Here is a 27,932-nt window from a genome sequence, read left to right on the forward strand (position 1 = left end):
AATGCGAAAGCAAGATATTAGAAACAGGCAATTGCAAAAAAAAAGATAAAGACAACAATGTCAATATTACAGACTGTTTTCATAAGGATATTACAGCATAGAGGATGGCATGGAATCTATTTAATCAGTAACAGTTTACAATAAAGTTTGATTTGTAAACATTAGTAAATGCTTTAGGTATCGTGGACTAACAATGAACAATGTGTTTTTAAAGCATTTATCGTGGTTAATCTAAATGATAGAATTAACGGTAACGCTTTACAATAAGGTTCCATTCGTTAACATTAGTTAATGCATTAGGTATCATGAGCAAACTATTAAAGGGATAGTTCACCCAAAAATAAAAATTCTCTAATTTGCTCTCCCTCATGCCATCCCTGATGTTTATGACTTTATTTATTCAGCAGAACATAAACTAAGATTTTTAGAAGAATATTTCAGCTCTGTTGGTCCCCACAATGCAAGTGAATGGTGACCAGAACTCAGAAGGTCCTAAAATGACATAGAGGCTTACAAGTAATCCATATGAATCCAGTGGTTAAATCCATATCTTCTGAAGCAATATGTAGATGAGGGTGAGAAACATCAATATTGAAGACCTTTTTTTACTATCAATCTCCACTTTTAAACAGCTCCAACTAGTATGTGGCTGAATGTGAAATTGAAAGTTACTTTCAGTGTAGATTTACAGTAAAAAAGAAAATGATTAAAATTGATCCGTTTCTCATATCACTTCTCGTATCACTTCAGAAGCTATAGATTTAACCACTGGAGTCTTATGGATTACTTTTATACTGCCTTTTGGGTCTTTAAATTTCTGGTCACCATTCACTTGCATTGTGAAGACCAACAGCACTAAAATATTATTTGAAAAATCTTCATTTGTGTTCTGTATAAGACAGTCATACATATCTGGGATGGCATTTTTGGGTGAACTATCCCTTTAACAATATATTTTTTACAGCATTTGTTAATCTTTGTTCATAAAAATATAATTGTTTATTTGTTAGTTTATAGTGCATTAACTAACACTAACAAATGTATTAGTATATGTTGAAATACCATTAACTACTACTACTTCTTTCGTCTGATCCTTGATACACATATTTGATTTGGCACAGGTTTTACACCGGATGCCCTTCCTGACACAACCCCCAGTGGCTCGGGGACAGATGATATGCACATGCCTTTATTTGTGCAATTATTTATGGAAATGTAAAAAAAAAATAAACTAATTTAATTAGGTATGACAGTGGGGAAAAAACAGAAAACAAGCATTAGAGTGGTATACAGTATTGAGATATGTCGCGAGCCATAAGTATTTGGAAATGCCGCAAGCCATATTAAAATTGTTGTGTCATCGCATGCGCTTTAAACACTAGGCCATGGCTTCAACATAAGCATAATTCATTATTTTAATTAAAACATCTGTACCTGTCAGAACCAAACAATCATATTAAACGGTCATTAAGACACTTCAAAATCCTAACCAACACTGAAGGGTTAATTTTTTATTCATTCTTGTGATATGATCATGCAGACAGTAAGTTTTCATGAAGCTGCGATCATGTTAGTGGGCTGATACATGAAAGAAAGAAAAGTATGTGTGTGTGTGTAGACAGCAAGATGTTCAGAGTGTGGCTGACTGAAGGAATCAGTGTTGACAGATCCACGTAGATGTTTGCGCTGGTGTCAGGGCTAAATTGGGCTGTTTTACAGCAGGCGGATCTACAGGGGGGTGTGAGCTGAATCCGAAAGCCGTTCTCTCTCTGTCAGTGTCCTGCTGGCTTGATGGCCCCCTCGAGCAGGAAGAGAACACTGAGAGGAACTCCCACCACATCTAACACAATGTTTAAGTTTCAACATGTGATAGTGTCATAAAACTGTCATCAACTGACCAAAGACTGCATCAGAATCCTGCCCAACAAACAAGCCTCACCCTTTATGTGACCCCTTGTCAAAAAATGTATGCAGTCTAGACAAGCTAATCGAAAACATAGACATAAATAGCATTCTTACATTTTAATATTTCATTTAAATAGTAATTTTTCTGGTTCCCACTTCATGCTTCGTTGCTGTTTTGATACTTTTACTTGCCGCTCCGTGCTTTGCTGCATTGCTTTTGGATCTAGCTTCTAATTTTTAAATTAGCAATTCAGCACAGTGCTCAAACGACATAATTTTGCCAAATTCATGTCCTGACTGAAAACACATTTCTTTTGCTTTTACAGTGCACTGATTTCAATTCATTATATTAATTTACATCAACATTTTATTTATCACATTTTATTCATATTCTGATTTCCTGTTCTTAATTGATTAAAAAAATATTATTATTTATTTTTGTATGTTTTTTTGGATTATATACACTGGCAGCCAAAATTTTGGAATAATGTACAGATTTTGCTGTTTTGGAAAATTGGTACTTTAATTCACCAAAGTGGCATTCAACTTATCACAAAGTATTGTCAGGACATTACTGATGAAAAAAACAAAAAGCACCATCGCTATTTGAAAAAAGTATTTTTTGATCAAATCTAGACAGGCCCCATTTCCAGCAGCCATCACTCCAACACTTTATCCTTGAGTAATCATGCTGAATTGCTAATTTGATACTAGAAAATCCCTTGCCATTTTATCAAACACAGTTGAAAGATATTTGGTTCATTAAATTAAACTAAACGTTGTCTTTGTTTGTTTTTGAGTTGCCACAGTATGCAATAGACTGGCATGTATTAAGGTCAATATTAGGTAAAAAATGGCAAAAAAGAAACAGCTTTATCTAGAAACTCATCAGTCAATCCTTGTTTTGAGTAATGAAGGCTATACAATAAATGGCCAAAAAACTGAAGATTTCACACAAAGGTACAATACAGTCTTCAAAGACAAAGGACAACTGGCTCTAACAAGGACAGAAAGAGATGTGGAAGGTCAGATGTACAAGTAAACAAGAGGATAAGTACATCAGAGTCTCTAGTTTGAGAAATAGACGCCTCACATGTCCTCAGCTGACAGCTTCATTGAATTCTACCCGCTAAACACCAGTTTCATGATCAACAGTAAAGAGAAGTCTCAGGGGTGCAGGTCTTACGGGATGAATTGCAAAGAAAAAGATACTTTTGAAACAGAAAATTAAAAAGTTCAGTTAGCCCCGTTGAGCTTTTGTGGGATCAGCTAGACTGTAAGGCTTGTGAGAAGTAGTGCTGCATGATTAATCATATCGCAATCGCGATGTCAGCCTGTGTGATTATATGACGGCAAATGCTGCGATTTTATTAAATAAATAAGTGCATGTGTGGACGTGACAGCCCATTATCTCTGAGAGCTGTTTGACTGGTCATCTTTTTATAAGTTGTGTAGAAAATGGGCAGTCTCAGTTTAGGGAGTGGCACGTGTGGTCATGTCATGTGAGACCCAATCTGACCGGGAGTAGAGGCCGGGAGAGATTTAAAGTTCCGCCGGCTGATGAGCACTCTTAACACGGAGACGCTCGTCTCTCACCCCCGCTGTCTGCAACTCGAGTGTCTGATAGAAACACAGATCACAGCTTTGCGATATGTCTTTAATTTTTGCGATATGTCTTCATATAATACGGAAGCGTGCCATGTAAATGACACAAACTCCAAAACTGTCATTCTCGGTGCAGTCAGAGCTGCTTCAACCAGTAGCGGAAGACACCAAATCTGACCGGGAGTAGAGACAAACTGACAGCTAGAATGCCAAAGATCTGCAAAGCTGTCATTGCTGGACTTGGATTTCATGTCCATTTATTTATTAATTTGGTATGTAGCTACGTAATAATAAGGGTAGTGTGCAGTCGGATGGCTATAATCCCAAAACAGCAATTTAAAAAAAATAATTGTACTAAAAAAGTTTTACGCATAATGCTATGGAGGGAATTCTGACAATTTTTGAATGATGATTCAAATTCACACAAATCTGTCAATCAATTACTTGAACAATTAATTGAAATCTCGGCCTGTGAAACCACAGCAGTATTACAGTGCTGGCCAGATGCAACTAAACACACATTTATCCCCATTTATCTACTTTCCTCTTTGATTAGAGCCAATCTAAGAGCGCACCGGGGCAGGAAAATCTACAGAATCTGTTTCCTGATGCAGTCAGAGATGGTCTTTTTTCTTTGAGTGCTCCAGTTCCACATGGGATAATTAATCTCAGTTACAGTCAAGAGTGTCTAACATAGTCCGGGTGCCCAGTCATAAGTATGTGTGTGTGTTTCTTCAGAATGGTTTCTCAAGCATGTGTTCAGGTGTGTCAGCGGTGAGAGAGAATGAATAAATGATTCATGTGGGTATGGGTGATTGAAGGCTAATTGATTGGTCTTTGAGGTTGGAGGTAATTTGTACATGTGTTCTAGCTGCTATAAGGGGGCGTTTACACAGGACGTGTTGTTTAAAAACAGGGAGACATGGCGCATTAGTAGGCCATATCCACACAAATCCATTTTTGTTTTGAAAATTCAGTTTTCAGTTTCCCAATGTCATCGTTTCCCAAAGCATGCGATAATGGAGAGCATCTTTTCGGTGGAGGAAAACGCCATTCTAGTGAAGATTGGAGGCGTAAACGTAGCTAAATCAATTTGAGGCTCTGCATTACAGAAATTCTACTATGGTTAAGGGGGTTTTAGGTACTGTGCTTCATGTTGTGAATAACACCCCTGAACCATAATCAATGTAGCACAGCCTCTCATGGCTCATTTCTTTATTCTTTCAAACAAACATAACTACAGTACATGCTAATGTTAAATGCAACCAATAAATAGGATGGAACAGAGTGAAAGAAGAGAAAAGAGAGGCAGAGAGAGAGGAGAAATCACATTTCATTGGTGGATGGCAGATTGTTTCTCTTACCTTTAACTATGCTTAACACAAAATAACCCCACAGTTAAACTCCTTTCAGCATAAACACAATAACACTAACATCATCTCAGTATAAAATGCTATCCATGCTGACAGACCGAACGGAAATCCATGCACCGGCTAAATGAGAGTAAATTAATATAATGAAGATAGAAGGCAAACTGGCGGCAGAGCCGCTCATAACTGATCTCTCCCCTGACGCAAACATTATCAACAAGAGCTGCAGGAGCAACCGGGCTCCATTACAACCAATCACAGCAGGCTTTACCATCACATTATAGGACCCAACACAATGAGAATAATAAAAGGAACCAGTGTCTTATCGTTGAAAGAAAAACTTTGTTAATGCTATTGGAAAAATTTAAATAATGTAAAATATATTTTGATCACTACCAATCTAAACTAAAATAAAAATGAACACAAATTAATTTTAGTTTTAGATACACTGTATATTTTACAATGTGAAATTAAATGTGACATGAAACTTTACTAGCCAGCGTTGAGAAATTGATTGTAATTAAACATATTTAAATGATATCAATTAACACATAAATGTTCGAAAAATCCCTAAATTACTAAAAATACAAAAAATAAAAATCATAAGAGTCATAGAATGAAAATGAACTAAAATATAAAATTACAAAAATAAAAAAAATGCAATTAAATTAATAACAGCCGTGAGAGAATTTTTGTTTATATCTATGCACTTTCACATTGTCTAGACACAATTAATGTTTAATAAATAATGAATCATGAGGTACAAATCCATGTTAGTTGAGAAGTTACCCAGCACTTTCATAGCAGGTCTAGTCAGTAAGCAGAAGTTTGGGCTGTTAATGTGGCCTTTTATTGATGAACTCTAGCAGGAGTTCCTGTCTGTGATTCCAACCTAATGAGAAGTGATGAAACTCCGCTCACCTTTAAAACCTCCAAAACCAAGAAATAAACAACACAAACGACACAAACTGTACTCTTAAAGAGAGTTCACCACAAATGTCATTATTTACTCACCCTAATGTCGATCCAAACACATATGCTGTTATAATTTTTTCCTGTGGAGCACAAACTGAGATTTTTGTTGAATATTCACTCAGCTCTTTTTCATAAAACAACAGTTCATAGTGAAAACAGCTGTTAAGCTCAAAAAATGAAAACCAAAAACAAATATAATAATAATATTAATGCTTATTTTAAGTGTTTTTGATTTCTATATTTTGTTTGTTTTATGTTTTTTTCAACCCTTTTTGGTAGTGATGCACCAATCCGATACCTGGAACGGTATTGGCTTCGATACTGAAGCTTTTGGATGGATCGGGTATTGGTCCGACGAGTCCGATCCAAATCCGACACGGTACGTTAGTCAAGTTAGTTACAGTCAAGCTCAAAAAAATGACATAAAGAACCATAAAAACAATTAAAGTAGTTCATACGACTCATGCATTTTATTCAAAGCCACTTGAAGACATGCGATAGCTCTGAGAATCACAAAAGGCTGTGTTTAAGAAGTAAATGTATAACATGCATGAGCAGCTCCAGCGCATCAGTGAATAGAGCTGCTCTGTTTACACACACACACACACACACTCGTCTATTTTTAGCCTTCACGCATGTGCAATATTTGAGCGCTACACACAAACAACATCTCAGATGTAGATGCTCAAAAGTTCGGTTCACTAATAATGTGCATTAAGAATGGCACTGGAGGTGATTTTTTTTTTAATGTATTTATTTTATACCAGAATTTGAATAAAAAGTGAATTAAACTACTGTGAACTTGCCTACAAACAGACACACTTACAGGACTTCCTGGATAGTTCAGAATGTCAAAATAAAAGCTTGAGGGTTTAAAAGTATAAGGTGCACGATTGAGATATATTACTATATATTATATTATTATAATATTTATGATGAATGGGTTCCAAATAATAACTGTGAATGAAAATTGAGCTGATATCTTACAACAAAATTGAACAAAAAAAAGAGATCTAAATCAAGATACAAGTTGAAAACATTTAGCAAAAATAAAACGGCTTCTTTTCTACTGATGACTTAAACTGGAATTACTGTTAATTTTGCTGCAACATTATCCAGTTTACTAGTTAACAAATAATGTGTAGTTAGAGGTTTGCGTTTCTTTACATATTAAAGAGCACACCCAATTAGTTCCACACAATAATGTAAACATATTCTAAACTGATTATGCAAAAAAAAAAAACTGGTATCGGATCAGCTGATATTGAGATTTCTGATATCGGTGCTTTCCTACTTTTTGGATCTTGAGAGTGTTGGTCACTGTAAACTGTTGTAAGGAGAATACTGAAGATCTGTGACAATTCCTAAAAATTTTCGTTTTGTGTTCCACAGAAAAAAATAACAATGTATGGGTTTAACAATAACTTGAGGGTTAATGTGAGCAATTCCAGTGTAAAAACTAGTTCTCTTCAAATCAACACACCAATTTTCCTTCACTATATCAGGCATGTTAATGATCACTTTCATGCACCATTTAGAACTCCCAAACTGAACATAGAAATTCCAGCTTGCACAGTGTGATAGGGCCACCACAAGTCAAAATGTCCAGCTGATCTAGAGAACTGTGGGCACCTGCTGGCTCTTTACCCCTTTAAACTGCATGACTACAGAATAAGGGGCAATATGGGAAATCTGGTGTCAGTTTCTTTGCAGCAGAGCTCGGTCTGAATGCTTGGCCATCTCAGGAGGCAGCAATGCATGAATATAATTAGAAAGAATATGGAAAGGAGAGTTTGTCTATAGTATTGAAACATGGGCGCTGGGTTTAACTAGCAAAGAAACTCACTCAATTAGGAGAGCAATGCGAGTATGCGTAACAAATCTTACAACCTAGAGTTCGCTTAATACAGGGATAGCTCCACTGGAAAAGGTTCAGTTTCCTGAGGTTAATTGTATGGTTTAAGAGCCTAATGGTGATGGATCACAGATCGCCCTTTATGCGGTTCTCACCTGCAGCATTTCAGGTACCGGTCCAATCTTAAACCAATAGGTATTAAACAAGTAAATATCTACAGAGAGCATATTGATTACCAAATCACCACAGACAATGATTTTGACTCATCTCTCAGTTTGTAAAGCAAAATGTATATAATAATAATCCTTTAAACAGTGGGACTATTTTTCTAGGCAGATTAACTTCTTAGTCATGTGTTACCGATGTAATTTATTTTGAGTGTTTTTTTTCTCCCCAATTTGGAATTCCCAACGCACTCCAAGACCTCGTGGTGGCATAATGACGCACCTCAATCCGGTTTGCAGAGGACGAATCTCAGTTGTCTCCATGTCTGAGACGTCAACCTGCACATCTTATCACGAGGCTTGTTGAGCGTGTTACCACGGAGATATAGCACGTGTGGAGGCTTCACGCCATCCACCCACAACTCACCCTATGTGACTCTACCCTCCCTAGCAACCGGGCCAATTTGGTTGCATAGGAGATCTGGCTGGAGTCACTCAGCATGTTCTGGGATTCAAACTCACAAACTCCAGGTGTGGTAGTCAGGGTTTAATGACTTTACATGGTCATGATGGGTGTAGAAATACTTGATATGACATTGCAAAGCAACGTTTAGTAAGCAATTTTCAATATTCTCATGTTAACTTACACCACAGATCTGTTGAATGCTTGATTCTGATTGGTTGACGGACGTTCTAATCTGTGCAATTATTTTTCAAGTGAACGCACGGCTATGAAGTAGTTCCAGGTCTTGACCACATAGCGGTTCCATATCACTTCGCCAAAATATTTCAGTTATTTCAAAGAGCCCTACAGGCAACCACAATGAAATAACCAATTAAAACAAAGACATTGGTTAAGTACATTGAAAAAGAATGACAAACAATGTCTATAATATCCTAAATGTATTTTGATTTCAATTGAAAAGCGTCCTTGGGCTCCCTCTCTTTCTCTCTCATCTCATCCACACACTGAAACTAGAGTCCTAACCAACAAATATAGCCACATCTCCCATGACTTGACCAACACAACAGTTTGTATTATCTGATATAACTTTTGTTAAACGTTTTGTGTTTCAATGTATTTCGCCTTAATAAGTGGAAAGTGGAAAGCACCGCACTAACCCTCCCCGTCTCTTTCGTTCTCTCAGGAACAAAGTCGGCGCAGCCTCACGACTCACTGGAATTGTAAACAGTTTTTTAGCAATGGAAAAGCTGTACAAGTATGGCAACACATGCTGGTGCTGAGAATTAAACTTACACTTTGGCAATTTGAAGCAATGTTATTCAGAGATCGACGAGAGCCACTTTAAACACAATCATACCATGATTTGTTCGAATACTTTTGGTTGGCTGGAATGCATGCGGTTCAAACCATTGAATGTGCATGTAGTTCCGGTCAGTTTTAATCACTGTTCGATATTAATGTGCTGTTTGTAACCCTAGCAACATAACATTACAGAGCAAGCAGAGTGAACTATAGCAACTGAAAACATTTCCCAACCACTTTCATCAGCATAACTAATATAATGGAATTCAGTTCGTTTTACATGGAAGGTGATAAAAGGAACTCAAGACCTATTAAATGCATTTTCGCTGTCCGGCAAGGCGATGCAAGACAATTTAAACTGTTTTATGTGTTGTGTATGTTATGTGCTGAAATGCCGCCAGTAGCCACTAGAGGCACCCTGCGCTCACACATCTTTGACTCCAATGCTGAAGGAGAAGCGCTAATGTTAACAAAATGCGTACAGAATTATACGGTGAAGCACTAAAAATTGCGATATCATTCTTAATTCAGTCAATTGTGCAGCCTTGATGGATACCATACCGATGCCTCACAGGCCAAATTCTGAAGGTTCCAGTGTGTTTTGAATGGTTTTTCCTATTATTATTATACAGTAAGTGCTACTTTTAAGGTCACTGCCACGTTTGTAATGTAATTTCTTTCACATTGTGAAAATCACAATAAATAAAAAATTAAATAATACATTTTCTCTGGAGTGCAAACCCCTCTATGTTCTGTGGATATTATTATATCTGGATTGCGCATTTAAATTCATAATTTTGACAAGTGTGTGGTCGCATTACTTTTTCTCTGTGTCTCAATAGGCAGAGCTTTAGATCTAACGACCATTAGATTGAACTAAATGAACCGTTATTTTTTGTTTTTCCAGTCAAAATTTGTGCTGCAATAAAAATATATTACAGCTGTAACTAATCAATTAATCAGGTTCTCAGTGCTCTGTAGCACCGTCCAGAAGGCAACAGTTCAAAAAGGAAGATGGCTGGGTGTGTGAGGTCCAGAGTAATTTTTTTCCCCATTACATCCGCAATGCGATCTGCTCTGAACAGCTGAAAGCCCGAATATCTAACGCACTGTCTGGAATGGCTTCACTCACCAGGCTTCTGTGAAGCATAAGGCAGCAGAATTTGAAAAGTACTTATTAGTATGGGTGAGGATATGTTGTTCGCCTGCGTCTCATAGTGCGTTTAAACAACATAGCTGCGCCTCTGACTAAAATGTCTGAATAGTCAAAAAACAGGAAAAGATTGCCTGGTATGTGCTGCCGAATGTTCAGCAGTTTGTCCCTGGTAAAACAGATTGGACAAAAATGACTAAACAAAGGACAAACTAACAAAAACAACAAAAGAATTGGAGAGCTACGCACCAAGGCAGCAATCTGTGGCGCCATCCTGATCGTGAAAAACTATGCACTATTTCTATGCACAATACCCAAAATCTTCCATTCCTTCATTAGAAGCAGTCCTACACTTCTGTCAACAGACAGCTTTGACAAGTACTTTACAAAACAAAATAAACAAGTCACTGTGTGTTTGAGAGACTACGTAGATGATCAAGAGGCTTCAGACAGACAATAACCCACATAATCAGACCATCTCGGGAGCATTTCAGAGTTGATATCATCTAATAAATCTTTAATCCTGTTATGCTAACAGATTTATTTATTTATTTATTTCATTTTTATCACATCACTATGCTGCCTTTTTTTCTGTTTGTACTGAGAGTTAATCATTAAAACACACAGCAAGGGGACATCTGACCCCAGACACTGTATGAGAGGGTCTCTCTCTGTATCATAAACATGCAACAATTTATGATCTGTGATCTTTCATTTCCCGCTGACTCATACAGCTTCTCATGCACAGGTCTGATCTGAGTGGATAGATCCAGGACTTGTGTGTGTGTGTCTGTGTGTCATGGTCTGTGCCGCTGGGGAAGTTAATTGCGGCTGGTTTTTCAGTCAGCTACGGACAGCTGTGAAGAAAAGTGCAGCGCTTGAACCGCGGTCAACAAGCGTTTAGATTCGGAGATGAATAAAAGATGCCGGGGAGGCGGCTTTACAATATGTTAATGCATTATGAGCACGGAGAGTCTCCCCGATGCCGTCAGTCAGATATAAGATCTTTCTGTCAGGTTAACAAGCCGGCCTATGAAAAATGCATGACAGGTTATTTCCCCTCTCTGCCTACGGTTCATGCTTAGACTGAACCAACTGACAGAAGAGCGGCAAACAAGAGAAATAAGGACTTGTTGTCAATTGCTTTAATTCTAAATATAAGAGACCATATTGTGTGACATCAGAAGTACATAGAACATTCTAGTACATCATAGCTCAAGAACGAACATGAGTCAGGTTTAAGACAACCACTGCTAATCTTAATGGCCAAACTAAAGATAAAATAGAGGGGAAACACTATAAAATATTGGCTCATGAATATTAAGTAAGTGATGTGAAAGCAGCATGATGCTGAAAGCAGACATTGGTAAGTGTACACTAACCATAGGAGTACCTCTTAGTGCTTGCATTGTTTTCTAAACATTTAAAAACAATACTATGCTATCCTTTTATTGCAATACTTAAGTTTCATTCATTTACATAAGTTTTCAATCTGAATAATAATAAGACTGAGAATATTTTTATCCTACCCATAATATTACCGCAGTTATGGTTGCTACACTAAGAAAAGAAAACAGTGTTTTTAACCAGTATATTTGTCTTGTTTCATGTTAAAAAAGGGGTCATATTCAAAACAAGTGAAAACAATCTGACAAAATACACTTATATTCACGATACATTATCTGAACACAGGCCGTTAAATCTTACACAGATTTGCTTATCAGGTGAATTTATCTCATTTTAAACATAGTTCCACACTTGTTGACCAATTATAATTGACCCTTCGCTAAGCCCCGCCTTAAACGCATTTCTGACCAATCCTGTTTTAGCAGCTGTTGCCGGGCAACCATTATTGACACGTGTTTGCTATTTTCCAATGAGAGCCTACGGAAATAATGTGAGTAATTTTACAGCATTTTGACTCGAGGTACCAAGAGAGGATAAACGCAGTGTTTTTTTCTTTCTTCAATAATGATAATAATAAATGTCAAGAAGAGCATACTATGGATTACACAGTCAGTCCTCATTTCCAAATGAACATTAGTAACCTCAGCGAGGACGCCTACATTTGCTCCAAGGTAAATTAAAGCTAATAACTGAACATTAATTAATTTACTTGATTCAGGTCATGGTAGGGATGGGCACGAGTACACAGAAGTGGCAGCGATGAACGATGGTGATCATGTATGATGTGACTTTTCACTTAATTCGAAATTCAGTGACAATTACCTGACAACTAAACACAGTGATGTCAAAGAGAGAGCTTATTTTTAATTTTTAAATAGATTACATTGTGGTGTTTAGGGGTACAATGATTGCACCTTTCTCTGCAAAATACTGCAAAACATTTTTTATTATCATTTAATGTAAGAACTTGGACTCATTAATGGATATTATAAAAAAATAAAATAATTTGTAAACCTCCCTGCCCTGGGCGTCGACATGTTTGCATGACGTAACATCCACCTGCATCTCGACGAAATGGGATTTCCAAGTTAGAAGTCTGACTTAAAGTGTCATACTGTTGCACTTTCCCCAGATGAAAGGTGGAAATTCCGACTATCCGTGTTGGTTGGAACGCTTCATCACAGCGACAAAAAATTATATACTGAGAGCACCTTTAAGAATGTGTTTTGTTTTGTTTTTTGTTTTTTTTTGCGGTGTGCACCCAAACGAAAGCAGCCTGTAAGTGGATGTCTTTTTAACATCCTGTTTTGGTATTACAAGATGCTGGATCAGTGATCTTAAATGGGAAAATGTCCATCAGGGGAGAAAACTGGATGAGGTGAGGAGCGGTGTGAGAGACAGAGAGAGAGAGAGAGAGAAGTGTGAGTCTTGTGATTTCTTAGCTGAAGGACATTTAGGCAGGTGAGAGTGAAACTGTTTAACTGTGGACATGCAACTACTGAGAATTACACCTGTTAGCACTTGTCTAATGTGAGACAGCTTATGTCTCTCTTTTTCACACAAACACGCAATCACACAAATATATAAACAAACAGAAGTATACACACCAGGATCTCTTCCCCGTAATTAAAGGGATAGTTCACGCAAAAATGTACAAACTGTCATAATTTACAAATATGTATGACTTTCTTCCATGGAACACAAAAGAAGATGTTAGGCAGAATGTTAAGTATCAGACACCATTCACTTTCATTGTATAAGGAAAAGATCATCCTAACATTATGTCTAACTTGTTTGTTTTGTGTTTCACAGAAGAAAAATGTTATATGGCTTTAGAACAATTAAATTATAATTTTTTTGGGTGAAGTCACACCAACTCTACTGAGCAAAACGTCATCACAAATATAATAGAACTTGGAAAAGATAAATGGCAGTTAGATCTGCTTAGTCTCAGATATCTGAGAAATCGAATGTATGTGGCGGTTTTGACAACTACTTGACATGAATTTGATGACAGATCCAAATGGCATTGATTAGCTTAAAATGCAATGTCAGCTACAGTATCAGCGATGCAACCTTCAAACCTTATGGACTTTAATTCGATACAATGCAATGTACATGAAGTCTCAGATTCGTAAGCAATATTGTTAAGTTTCACAACACAAACAGCATTAGTCAGTACGTGTTTTCTAAGGGACTTCGCTTTTGCAGCAGGGACATTTGATTTGCTCTCTGAAATGGGTCTAATTTTATTTATTTTTCCAAATACCATTTATTATTACGACAGAAGCTCTGTTACAGATATTTATCTTTAACTACACATTATCATATGAACAATCAGACTCAGTATAGATTGATTCAAGTTTCACTAACCTTACGAATGAGCATTTTTAACACTTGCTTTCAAAAAGTATACATAACAGTAACAGTTCTCATCTTATTTCAGCTTATTCAGTGAGGAACCGAGTTCAGTCCATGATTCAGACCAATAACTCCTATTATCGATTCAGTTTAATTAAAAAGAACCAGACTTATCAAGAGATTTATTCTAGAATTGGACAGCAGGTTGCACTAAATGCATGCAAAATTAAAATATTTGTAATAGTCACTATCTTTTACAAAACCATTAAAATATTTCAGATAGCAGTATCTGATTTTTACGCACCACAAAGACACACACATACTGTCATGGTGTCAGCACACACTGTGAAGCGTGGTGGTTCTAGCTGTGCCTGCTGGGGAAGATCAGTTCTGGTAAGTGGGTTACGACCGTCCTCTCCAGACAGTGGCACAGCAAGCAGCTAAATGATCAAAAGGAGGGGGATTTGCTTCTCCTGTTAAGGGGGATTGGTAAGTGGAACAGGGGCGTGAAACGTATGCTACAATTAGTGCGGAAACTTCTTTTCCCAGGTCAAAAGGATTTCGATAAGGTTTTTGGCTGGTTGAGTCATCCAAATTGTTTTTCACTAAAGCAAAAAAAATTTTTTTATAAAATGCATTTTGTAGTATTAAAATGAAAATAGATAGAAAAAGAAAGAGTGCTTGTCTGTGACTGAAACAGAATCATAGCGACAAGACTTTTAGGGAAGCGCCTGCAGCTTTCATTTTAATTAGTTTGATTGTGCGTTAAATCATCAGATCCTGAAATAATAAAATAAGTGCACCTTTCCACTCTTTCATCACCATCCTTAGGGTTGTTCCAGAAAAATATATGCCACAATAAAACTGGCCTGTATAAAGACACTAAATATATACCTCACATTTAGTGAGAAGTTTCTCTAAAAGCTGCTGTAAGCGATTCTGTATGAAATGGCACACATAAAAAGTTGCTGTTACCTGACAGATAAAAACTAAAATAGGTGTGCTGAAACAGACAGCCCTAGACTCTGTAAACAGAAAAAAAAAAAAAAATAAAATAAAAGATGTTACAGTTGTATCTTTATTGGGTGGGGTTTTGGAAAGAGCCCCCTTCGGAGTCTAAGTCTGGAAGAAGTTCCAGAACAGCTAACATCGCTTACAGAACATTTAAAGACCCAGATAGGACATTTGTATAAGGGTTGTGAGGTTATATTGCTGGTTTGCGTTTAATCTAATCTGATGGGCATTGAGTGCCGCAACTTATGCCGTGTTTTACAGACTGCAGTAAGTTGTAGTATCTGCTCATCACAGAGCAAGCAGGACTGTTTGCTGGCCCCAGGCTGCTGGAAGACGGACACAGTGAGAACAGCACATCTGACTGCAGGTTGGGCAGTACATCAAGCAAACAGCCCTGAGCGCCCCATGATTCTTGACTGACTGATGCTGCGGTTTAAGAGTTTGGAAACCTGGAGATAGATGAGCTGTAGTTTATGTGACAGGCTCTTTCAACACCGTATCTGTGATGTGTACACACGGTAAAGGACACAATCAGATTGCTGAAATCTGACACTAACAGAGGACTTGTTTACGTGGAGTGATCTGGTGCTAAAGGACTTATGTCGTGTTTACTATGCTTCCTATAGTCAGTCCTACAAGGGATCAAATCTGCTACCTGTGTGTAAGCGGCTAGGATTCTTAACAATTAAGCTACAATTGCCCACCATCTCTTTTATGTCAGTCAAATACACTGTAAAGGGCTGTGCCTTTACTTTTTAAATGTACTTTTAACAGCACAGAATGATGGACAGATCACATACTACTTGTAGGTCTCCGAGCGGATGTACTCAAACACATGAGAGACGCCCAGCTGGAACTGGTCTGCTATAGGAGTCACCCAGGGGTTATTCTCAGCCTTAAACACCTGCTTTGGGCCTGTCAGGTCCAGGTTACCTACAGAGAGAAACAGGGAGAGAGGATTTGAAACAGGAGAAGAGATTAGAAGAATGTGAAAATGGAAGACATGAGACAATAAGAAATGGGACAATTTAAAAGAGACAAAAGGAGATGAGAAAAGACACAAGAGAAGTCAAGAGAAGCAATATAAATTTAAGAGAGCCAAAATGAGTAGACGGAATAAGAAGAAAACAACAAGACAAGATGATACAAGATAGAATACAAAATGAGAAAAGACGAGTTGAGATGAGAAGAGACAAGTCGAGACAAGAAAAGAAACAAGCCGAGAAGTGAAAAGACAAGATGTGTTGAGATGAGACAAGAATTGATGGTAAAGAACAGAAAATAAGTGACGAGAAGAGTGAAGACAAAAAAAGAAACAAGAAGAAACAAGAGAAGAGACCAGATGAGAAGAAAAGAGACGAGAAGTACAGAAGAGAAGAGACGAAAAGAAAAGAAGAGAAGAGAAAATTCAAGAAGGGATGATAAGAGACAAGATAAATTGAGATGACAAGAATAGACGGTAAAGAATAGAAGTGACAAAAAGAGAAAAATGAGAAGAGAATTAGTTTAAACTGTACAAATGAAGCAGTACAGGTGAAAGTGCTAATGTGGCTCATCTTGGCTAACAAGGAGTCTAATGAAATGTTTCTGATTTGCAAACGTTGAGCGAGCTGTCAAAGAGGAGCACACAACACACCTCACAAACATACTCAGATATGCAACCCCCCAAAAACAAACAGACATACATGTACAAGTCAAAAATCAATAGTACAGAAGACGATTGGTCCAGATTAAATTTTCACCTCCCTCTCTCTCTCTCTCTCTCTTTTCACATTGTATAACCGTTTAAAACATAAGCTTTACACATGAGATATTCTGAATAGCAAAGAAAGTCTGTATGTCCTCTTTCCACTCTCTCCTTCACATCCCTCACTTTTTCCTCCTCTTCTTCTCCATTCCTGCTTTTGGCATATGCGCTTGGTTGCTCCTTGTTAGCCGGTCTCTCTCTCTCTTTCTTTCTCACTCACACCGAGAGAGAGAGAGAGAGAGAGAGAGAGAGAGAGAGAAACGGCAGTCTTAACGAGGCTGGTCTGTGGAGTGGGATTACAGGGACATGACAGAGGGTCCTAACAAGCTACACACAGGTCTCCACTACAGAGAGCACAGGACAAAGACCTGCTGACCAGAGCATTCACAGAAACCTATAACACCAACAAACAATTGCTCATTCCAGAAACACTACATAAAACTAGATTTTTATATTTTTTAAGAAAATATTAGTGGCACTTGCCCATGCATAAGTCGCCACCATGATGCTGGAGTGTTATGGATGGTTGCCTGGGCGTTGCTACTCTGTTCCTAGAGTGTTCTAGGTGGTTGCTTATTGGTCAAAAGAGCCATCCCTCAAGACTATATGTTTAGGGCACTTATCAGCTGGTCAGTCTGGGGGACCAGTTGGCAGACCAACAAAGCCAGTTGAACACCAGCTTGAACCAGGCTGGGAGATTAGACCAGTTAGGTCAGTTTACCCCAGTTAAAATCAGCTTAGTCTTTTTTTCTATACATTTTTTACTCTTCTTAAATGCTGAAAATCTGAAAGTCTGACAGCTTAGAAAAGTAATAACACACCTATTATTTTTGTCCAAACTTATTATTCAAGTAAATTATCCTCTTAATTCCCCCACGAAACATAGGGAGACAAAAGTGAGTGTGTGGTGTGTCCATACTGAGAATAACTGTACCAGATGATCTCAATATTGTTAGAAGAGCAGAAGAAAAGTGCTTGTTATAGAGGATGTGTTTATGTGACACTTAAGGTGAGTGCTGATATAATGCTTGTATACTAATGCACTAGAATAGATTGTTGGAACGAAACAAGACGGAAAGAAAAACTGCTGTCAGAAGGACAATCGGTTCTTGTGTGCTGATGCGTGAGTGTGGAGGTTTTTCCAGAGTGAACACTCAGGCGGAGAGCAGTTTAACACAGGTTGACCCCAAGTAGCAACACTCTGTGGGGTCAGTGAGCTGTACTCCCCTCTGTAAACATCCAGCCAATCAGAGAAGAGAGACATATCTACAGCAAATCAGTGTGCCACTCTTGGTAGTAAAATGTATGCGTGGATGTCTTTTGGTTGAGATGGGTGTGCAAAGAATTGTATTTGGTGTATGCATCCCTATCAACCAATCATTACCCTTAGGATTCAATTACATGCAGACATTTACACATAATTGAATGTCTTACCAAGTTCAGGAGGCAGTACTGTGAGTCTGTTCCCCTGAATGTGAAGTTCCTTTAGCTGAGCCAGATCTCCAATCTCCTTGGGCAGAGAGATGAGGTCATTGTCCCTCAGACTCAACTATGAAAAGAGACAGAAGAATTGGAAACTGTTGTGCATCCAACAAATCCTTCATGTTAAGGGACAGGCAAGATTACAGATGACATGAAATCAATATGGACTTTTTTGATTGCTTAAAGGAACGGTTCACCCACAAATGAAAATTGTGTCATCATTTAATTACCCTCATGTTGTCCCAAAACCAAATTACTTTATTTCTTCCATGGAACAAAAAAGGTGAATGTTTAGTCTTCACAGGGTTTATATGCCATAAAATGAAAGTAAATAGTGACTCCAGTCTATCAAGCTCAAAAATAGAAAAAAAAAGAAGAAAAAACACAAAGTAGAAGTAATTGATACAACTTGATGCACTATATTACAAGTCTTCAGAAGCCATTCATTCACTTTGAATACTTCTACTGTGATTTCATGGTTTTTGTCCTTTTTTTGAGCTTGACATTCACTATTATCTTGCATTATGTGGCAAATAAACCCCTGTGGATAAAATCAACCCCAGCCCTTTATTATTTCCCTATAAATATTTGGTTTCACACAGAAATACATAAAATTAAGGAAGCTAAATGCTTTGTGAACGCAGTTTCATGTTGTCTTGAATATTTCAATATTATATGATATATTGTAAGGTAAAATATCAACATTTTATGTTTTTAAGTTACAAAAAGTTAATTATCATTCGTTTTATGTGACTGTGACTGTGCATCCACTCTGATCTGAGCTAGGTGAAGATCAGCCTCTAAATCAGCTCTCACTGCATCTTAAAAAAAGAACACACGGCACAGAGAATAAATCCAACACACAAGGCACACAGCACTGCCACAAAAGCAATTGATTTTAGATGGAATTTAGATAAATTACTCACTATCTGTAGCTTGGCCAGTTTGCTGATGTCTGGGGGCAAAATCTCAAAATCGTTGTCACTGAGATAGAGCGCACGCAGGGTGGCTGAAATGAGAGAGAGAGAGAGAGAGAGAGAGAGAGAGAGAGAGAGAGAGATTATGAGTGTGTGTGTATGTGTAAGAGGCTGGTATATTGCAACCACTGATCAATACAAACAGTCATCTCTGATTGATACAACATGACTACGATCTTGCAAGCACGCACACACACACACACACACACACACACGCATACATGGGATCAACGGATCGACAACTATCATCAAATACACACACACACACACACTGTACTTCAGTGCAAAGTGACAAGAGATAAACTCACAGTCACACTTTCACATATAATACACTATTAAAAAAGCAAGTAAACAAAACTACATATTCTGTACCAAGATAATTTTACAAATCCTATACAACAAGTAGATAATTACTAGGGCTGTAATCAACAACAATTAATCTGTCAGTTGTTTCTTAAATTAATTGAATAATGGGATTTTAAGGAATGTTCATACATCGTTTTTCTTTTTAAGCAAAAATCTCATGGTTACAACACAAGTATAAGGGAAGTTTCTCCTTAAAAAAATACAAATAAAATAAAAGTATATTAATTAGCTGTAAAGTCTAAATCATAATTTTAGCTGTGAGACTGCCGTTATTTGCTAATGAACCTCTAGTTATTCATTACCAATGTAATTGTTATGTTTGGAATTAAATATTGGCTAAAACATCTGACATAACTTTGTACAAACAACTTTTCGCAGACATAAAAATCATCTTCTGTGAAAAGACCTTTACATACACCTCCATCCAATGCTATGATTGGCTAAAGCAACCGGTGGCTCATTCATGAATCATATCAATTTCAACTTGCTTTTAAGAAGTCAGAGTCAATTTCACATCCGATATGACAGCCACTCCAAACAGCAGTGATAAATGATTTGGGAATGTGCTAAAGAGTGTGTGTGTGTGTGTGTGTGTGTGTGTGTAGGGATCAGAGACCTTGATTAATGTTAAGATGGTGTTTTCATTATGTGACTGGCATTAAAATTACAGGTTATTAGTGCTCCATCACTAATCATCATCATCCTCTGATGGGACCAGCTGATTGGACTGATGAAGAGTATGATGATGATGAAGTTAACTGTTATGCTGTTTGCACACTGTTAGTAAAATATCTCACTCAGATTTGATCTTGCGATTTTTAATGTATTTTAGCATGCAATATGAATCAGACATGAATGGTCCCTCAACAGTTTGTGGGCTTGCCGTTCGAGGCCAAGACAAGTAAGAGTGATACAAGCTACTGTGGTGATATGTTGTGTGTTGCTGACTTACTAAGGTAAAAGAAATTCCCGGGCAGCGAGGACTCATTCAGGTTGTTGTATGTGAGATCCAGAACTTCTAATGCAGGAAGAGATCCAAACCCTCTTGGAAGAGTACTCAACCGGTTCATCCTACACACACACACACACACACACACACAGACAATAAAACAGCATTTTAACAAAGTCATCAGCTTTAACATACGCAAGCATACACACACAAACGCGCGCGCGAGCACGTGTAAAACGCCCGTCAATTCTTGACACAGGGGAACCCATTGAAAATCCATAGTAGACTGACTCGTCTGAGCAAACAGAGACAGACAAACGCAGGCCGCACAGATCCATCTCACTGATTATGACTGATATTTCAAACACAACAATGATTTATAACACAGCTCACATATATAACTTGAAAGTTATATACAAAGGGGTCCAAAAGAGACGAATAGTAAAAATGCTTATATTTTGCATTTTTCTAATTTAACATAACTTTTTAATTTCTACAAAAAAATGTTTCAGCATATAGGCATTTGAGTGAAAATTGAGTGAAAAATGAACATGAATGTCAGAATTTCTTAGCATTGGGTTTGTGCCCCTTTGACTCCACAAGTTTGCTTCTGTGTTCTTTTTTTTTTAATTTTTTTTTTAATCCTAGAACGTTTTATTTCCAGGTTTAAATTAGATTCTGAGTCCCAGATTTCAATGAAACCTTTTTGACCCTACTGTATACTTCTTAAAGGGGTCATTTCATGAGGAATCAAATTTTCCTTGATACCAATGCAATAAAAGCATTTATTGAAACTAAGCTGGAAAAATGCCTCGTTCTCTACTTACAAGACTTCCCTACATCATTAGGGAGCCCGTTAATTCATGACCGCCTCTACAGTAACAACATCAATGCCAACTTTATATCACCGCACCCTTGGCCCCGCCCACTGGCGCTCACTTTTCTAAGCAGAGAGAGTGCAGGCGATAACCGAAATGTATTGTGTCTGTTATTGTTAAAATCATAATATTCAATAACATATTACATTTTGGCTGGAAAACTTTAGAACACAGAATTTTAAATTTGTGATCAAGATGCCCCACAATGAGGAAAAAACAAGGAAAAATACAGAGATAGAGAGAAAGACAGACAGCGAGGCGCCTAAAATAGATGCTGATTAACTCTTGCTATTTAAATGTCCTGTCAATGTGTCCTTCCCTTCTTTTCATTTCTTTCTTTCTTTCTTTCTTTCTTTCTTTCTTTCTTTCTTCCTTCCTTCCTTCCAAATCCTTCTTTATTTCCTTCCTTTCACATCCTTCTATAATTCCTTCCATTCTTTTCCTTCATTTCATGTCCCACCGTCAATCCAATTATTTCCTTCCTTTCACGTCCTTCTTTAATTCCTTCCTCTCTGTTCCTTTCAATATTTCTTTCTTTCTTTTTTCTTTCCATTCCTTCCTTTCACTTCTTTTATTTCTACCCTTCTTCCTTCCAAATGACACTCAGTTGCCGTGAAGACACCCAAACTTTTTAACAGATTTAAAAGAAACAAACAAATTGATTCCACCACATGTTTGCGAAGCAATTACAAGCGAAGGGGAATTGTTTTGACAAATGAGATCAGAAAAGCGAGCTGGCACACACTTGTGTGCGCACCCCCACACAAATACGCACATTTGAGTCAGGAGTCGCAGCCGGGAATACAACAACCCAGCTTATGTTTTCAAGATTATGTGTAGAAATGGTGCGTCTGACAGCAAATCAATAAAAATGTGCGGTGCCAGACGCAGGGCAGATCGTGTTGCACTTTAATCCAGCGTGACATTGCGGAGGCTCCACCCTCAGTGGAGAAGGAGAACCCTTGGAATTTGGGTGGTGCTCAGGTGGGTTCTCAATACCAGTGGATGACCAGATGACCAGGGATGAAGTGAGTCAGAGAAAAAGAGAAGAATAAAGAGAGCAGCGCTTCGATTAACCAGACAAAGGATTGACAAGTGCTCCTTTGTCTTTTTAATAGCTATACTTTGAAAACCATGAAATAAGAGATTGTGCAAAACATACAAGACTGATGCTACAAACTGTCTCCTGTCCAAGCAAAATGCAAACAAAGCTTTAAGGTCAGGCCAGGTGATAAAATGAGATATGGAAAGAGATGAGACAAGACAAATGGACAAGAGAGATGGCACAAGAAGAGAACAGGAGAGAAGAAATGAGAAAAAAACAAGGAGATGAAAATAGAAGGAGATGAGAAAAGAATGAGAATAGAAATTAGATGAGAACAAGACAGCAAAGAGGAGAAAGTAGAAAAGAGAACTGAAAAGGCAAGAACAGAAGTGAATGGGGATGAGATTAAAATAAAAGGACATGAGATGAGGTGAGTAGATAGAGATGAGATAAGGGAACAGAAGAGATGAGAAAAGATAAGAGATGAAACGAGGATACAAGATGAGTCAAGAACAGAAGAGACAAGATGAGAAAAGACAATAAATGAGACAAGAGTAGGGCATGAGACGAGATGAGACGAGGAAACAGATGAGCAGAGAAGAGTAGAGTAGATAAGAGATGAGATAAGAAGAGAACAGAAGAGATGAGATGTGTAATGACAAAAAAGGGAAGAGAAGATGAGATAAGAAAAGAGATGAGTACACAAGAAAGACAAGAAACAAGCCAAGAACAGAAGAGACAAGACAAAAAAAGACAAGGAATGAGAGAAAAAGAAGATGAGGCGGAGCAAGAAAAGAGATGGGACAAGAATGAAGGAGATGAGACGAGATGAACAAAGAAGACATAATAAGAGAAAAGAGATGAGGAGTCGGGACGGTCACACTAACCCAAGGTTCAGGTGTTTCAATTTCTGAATGCTACTGATCTGGGTTGGAAGCTCCTCAATTTGGTTATTGAACATGTTCAATACCTCCAAGTTCTTCAGGTCTGCAATGTTTGGAGGCACAGCTAAAGAGAGAGAGAGAAAGGGTGAGAAAAAAGAAATTAGCACAACTATAGTTTTGCGGATATCATCAATCTCACATCAGTCAAAGCATTTCAATTGACTGTCTACTAATCACCAATACAATGTTCAAGATAAAGAGTTCCCAAACGACCATTAAGGTCTAACAAGCAGACAGCAAAGGCTCTCTGGTGACCTGCTGTGGAAAGATGTTCTGTCTTTGATGGCTCAATTATGGGTCACTACCCCAGCGATAGATTAGAAATTTTAATGATGGAGGCCTTAGCATAACGGATCAGTATCGCCCCTCCCTTCCCACAAGGCCATCCTGCCCCCTTCTGCTGCCGACAGAGATCGATGGGCCAAACAGGAGCTCTATCCGATAAATGGCTGATCAATGGCCCCTCATTACGGAGGAGGGAAGGCAGGAGAGGTTTACACAAACAGCATGACACGAATACCTCCAGAGAGATCAACGAGAGCTGGTCAGCCCAGGACACGGTGGAACAAATGATTAAGCTGTCACACCAATGATTTTTTAAATAAATTCAAGTTTCATGACATTTCTAGCCATTTACATGCCCATTAGCTAATGATCTCTTATTAATGATTTAATGTCATATTGTTTGTTAAAATATTTGTTTAACAAACAACAATTAACAACCAATATACCAACAATGTTAAATGACAGTTATATACTATACTGTTGAATTACAAATGTTTTGTATTACTTGCTGTATATATAAGGGACAATGTACTACTACACTCACATTTTCTTGCATTTTATACAGCTACTTATAATTTTGCCAGACAATTATACAGTTTAGTAGTCATTATACAAAAACATTTGATGGTAGAATGCCATGATTGACCAATCAGAATCAATTATACTAGAGAGCTGTGTTATAAATAACTATATAAATAGTGTTCTTGAAATGTAAACTGTAATAAATGTTATATATATAAATTACTCCACCTTGTGCATCCAAGCAAGTAGAGAACATTTGAGTCAGTTCGCTCAATCATTTCCCTTACCTATCCTCCCATAAAAGATACTTGAAATATATAACTGTGTTTCCCTATGTCCCATTGGACCTATGCATATGTCGAGAGACACAGGACACTGAACCCTGTACCGTATGTCAGGGTCCTGGGACAGGCCACACAACAATGCCCAGAACACATCTTCAAATGACATACAAGATTGATCTCAGCTCCGCCATTTCCCTCCTTAAGACATGTCCCTTCACCAGACCTCTACACTTTATCATCTTAAGCCAGAGACAGACCTCTAAATTGCAACCGGCTGCTGGAGGCTGTCCTTTTACAGGCTTTTCTAGTACAATGGAAGCATTTTTTAGTACATGCAGAAACAAGCTGATTGTGAATACAAGAACTGCTTGAAAACACATGCACATCTACATACAGCTGTGTACATTTTAAGTGTATGTCCTTGGCATTAGTAGTGTCTCTATAGCAGGCAGAGCAAGATGATGCTAACAGGACAAAGAGTATGGGACTATATAGAAAGGGTTTGCACCTTTGCCAAGATCTCCTCTCCTCATTACATGAGCTGCTGCCTGCGTGGCCTGAACAGCAGCCCTGCTTTACTCACAAGCCACTAATGAAAGGGTTTCAAATGTCACTGTAATCAATAACTACCATGAAAAGTTCAAAAGATGGGAGATTCCTTATCTCTGCTCTTTAAGCTGCCAGGAGGAGAGGAGACGGAAAAGGAAAAATGAAAAGAAAAAAGGAAAAACGTAAAAGGAAAGGAAAAGAAAATGTAAAAGGAAAGGAGTGGAGGAGGAAAAGGGAAAAGGAAATATAAAAAGAAAAAAGATGAAAAGATATTAAAAGGAAAGAAAGAGCAAAATAAAATGTAAAAGCAAAGGAAAGAAAGAGAAGAAATATGGAACGGTAAAGGAAATTAAACAGGAAAAGGAAATGAAAAGGAAAGGAAAATTAAGGAAGAAGAAAGGGAAAGGAAAAAAAATGAAGGCAAGGATAGGAACGGAAAAAGAAAAATAAAGGAAAGAGGAAAAAAAAGAGGAAAATGTAAAAGGACAAAAAATGGAAGGGAACAAAGAGAGAAAGGAAAGGGAGAAAGAAAGAGGAAAAGGTAAGAAAAAGTAAGGAAAGAGGAGAAAGAAAGAGGAAGAGGTAAAGGAAAGGAGGAAAGGAAAGGGAAAGAAAAAAAGATAAAAGGGTGAGGACTTGAACATGAAAAACGGAATCTCAGGATATATTGTTAATTCATTATAGAAAATATAAAAGTGTCCCATCTTATCTGTAACTGAAAACGACAGTATAATTTTCTCACTCATTTAAAGTAGCAACAAACAAGTAGTGTGACCCGTAACTGAAAGTCTGCTTATAAATCGTATTAAAAAGCTTTGATCATACAACAGACAATACCTGACAGAAATGTGCTTTATCACATCTTCATGGAGATTAAGAATAAGATAAACAAACAAATCCCCGACCAAACATTGCCTGTACAAATCAGATGAGAGTGAACATGGCTCAGGGTGATTACTGTGGACCCAAAGATTATGCGGATGAGGAAAAATCTTAATTTTGAACTCCAAACTACACTGACAAACAGTCGACCAAATATATATACCCCTGAATAAACAAGTTAGAGGAACACACAGAAAGATTCTTCTTAAACTCAGATAGGTCTTCCAAACATGGCAGTTAAAAACAATGTTTACAAAATGCATACTAGTTTCATTTTCTAAATTTAGAATTATCATATTCTCCCCTCTCTCACTCTGTTATGAAGTTTAACAGAATGGTTCACCCAAAAATGAAAATTCTCATAATTTACTCCTCATGCCATCCCAGATGGGTATGACTTTTTTCTTCAGCAGAACACAAACAAAGATTTATAGAAGGATACCTCTGCTCTGTAGGCCCATTCAATGCAAATTAATGGTGGCCACAATTTAAAGCATATAAAGGTAGCATTACAAAGGTAATCCATACAACTGCAGTGGTTAAATACATGTCTTTGAGAGTGTTATGATAGGTGTGGATGAGAAACAGGTCAATATTAAAGACCTGTTTTACTATAAATCTCCATTTTCACTTTCACATTCTTATTCATTTGTTGTTTGGTGAAGCTACATCTTGGGCAGGGAGGAGAATTTATAGTAAAAGAGGACTTAAACGTGATCCGTTTCTCACCAACAACAATCATATCACTTCAGAAGACATGGATTGAATTTTATGGATTACATTTATGCTGCCTTTTTAGAGCTTCACATTCTAGTCCACATTCACTTGTATTGAATAGAACAAAAGAACTGAGATATTCTTCTAAAAATATGAGAAGAAGAAAGAAATTCATGCAAATCTGGCATGGCCTGAGAGTGAGTAAATGATTAGATAATTTTCATTTTTGGGTGAACTACCCCCTTTAAGGCAACTTAAAATGAGCAGACTAGAAAATCAGAACAACCTGTGATTAGCAATGACAAGACAGCCCTCTAGTGGACTTCACCAGGTTCTACCTGCACCTCTCAGGAACCGTAAGTCTCCGGTCATCATCAAATATCTGCTTTGCATTTATAAACCTGCTACAGAATGATTCATATTGTAAAAATCACATGACAACTACATTTTTTTTACGATAATTGTGTATTGACTGTGCATTGTGCACATACGCTTTTGAAGACTGATCAAATTATTTAAATCATATGGCTGTCAAAAAGTGGCCCAATAAACCTGAATTAATCCTTTATAGATATAGGATGAATCAGACACATCCACTGTACTGTCTAAATGTTCATTTCTATGTGCAATAACTGTGCATTGACTCCAAAGCATTATCAAATAAAAAGCTTTCAAATCAAAAAGTTGTAGGTCAAGTGTTGAGCAGGATTCAAGACATACTTACCAATAAAAGGTGTATGCTGATATAACTGATTTTCATGTCTCATAAATAGACATGAAGAGACTGAGACTGAAAATATTAATATCTTACCATTCAGCTTGTTGTGACTTAGCACCAATTGGGTTATATTGGACAAGGTGACTGCAAAACAAAATAACAACACAAGTTTACATGACGTAACTGATGATGTCATTCATCATTGCAACTGTAAACATTTAAATATGACAAAGCAGATCATAACAGTTATATACATTTACAGTGTAAACAAGTCAGAGTCATCCTCCACACATCCATTACACACGATGTAAATTTAAACTTGCAACTGTCCATGTTGAAAACAGCAAACAAATGATCCGTCCACTCACACAGCCCAGGAATATCCAGTAGGTTTGATATTCCTCTGTCACACATGTCCACCTCTGGCAAATTCTTTTCCCGACTCTCCTCCACTATCTTCTTCAGGGACTTAGACATTTTCTACAAGCAAAGATAAATAAATAACAGACCC

The 27,932-nt window shown here is 37.5% G+C and overlaps 1 protein-coding gene across 2 annotated transcripts in view; it reads right to left on the reverse strand.

Moving 5' to 3' along the window:
- Positions 1-27,932, reverse strand: part of LOC127634848 (ras suppressor protein 1) — a 35,532-nt gene that overhangs the window by 7,345 nt on the left and 255 nt on the right. For both annotated transcript variants that reach the window (XM_052114562.1, XM_052114563.1), the window contains exons 2-8: positions 27,790-27,901; positions 27,515-27,565; positions 23,408-23,528; positions 20,601-20,719; positions 19,232-19,314; positions 18,258-18,372; positions 15,877-16,009 (exon numbers count right to left, since the gene is read on the reverse strand). In XM_052114562.1, coding sequence (XP_051970522.1) covers positions 15,877-16,009; positions 18,258-18,372; positions 19,232-19,314; positions 20,601-20,719; positions 23,408-23,528; positions 27,515-27,565; positions 27,790-27,898 — 731 coding nt within the window. In that variant the 5' untranslated portion in view covers positions 27,899-27,901. The remainder of the gene's footprint in view (positions 1-15,876; positions 16,010-18,257; positions 18,373-19,231; positions 19,315-20,600; positions 20,720-23,407; positions 23,529-27,514; positions 27,566-27,789; positions 27,902-27,932) is intronic.

This window comes from Xyrauchen texanus, chromosome 42, assembly GCF_025860055.1.
Source record: "Xyrauchen texanus isolate HMW12.3.18 chromosome 42, RBS_HiC_50CHRs, whole genome shotgun sequence".
Taxonomy (NCBI): Eukaryota; Metazoa; Chordata; class Actinopteri; order Cypriniformes; family Catostomidae; genus Xyrauchen; species Xyrauchen texanus.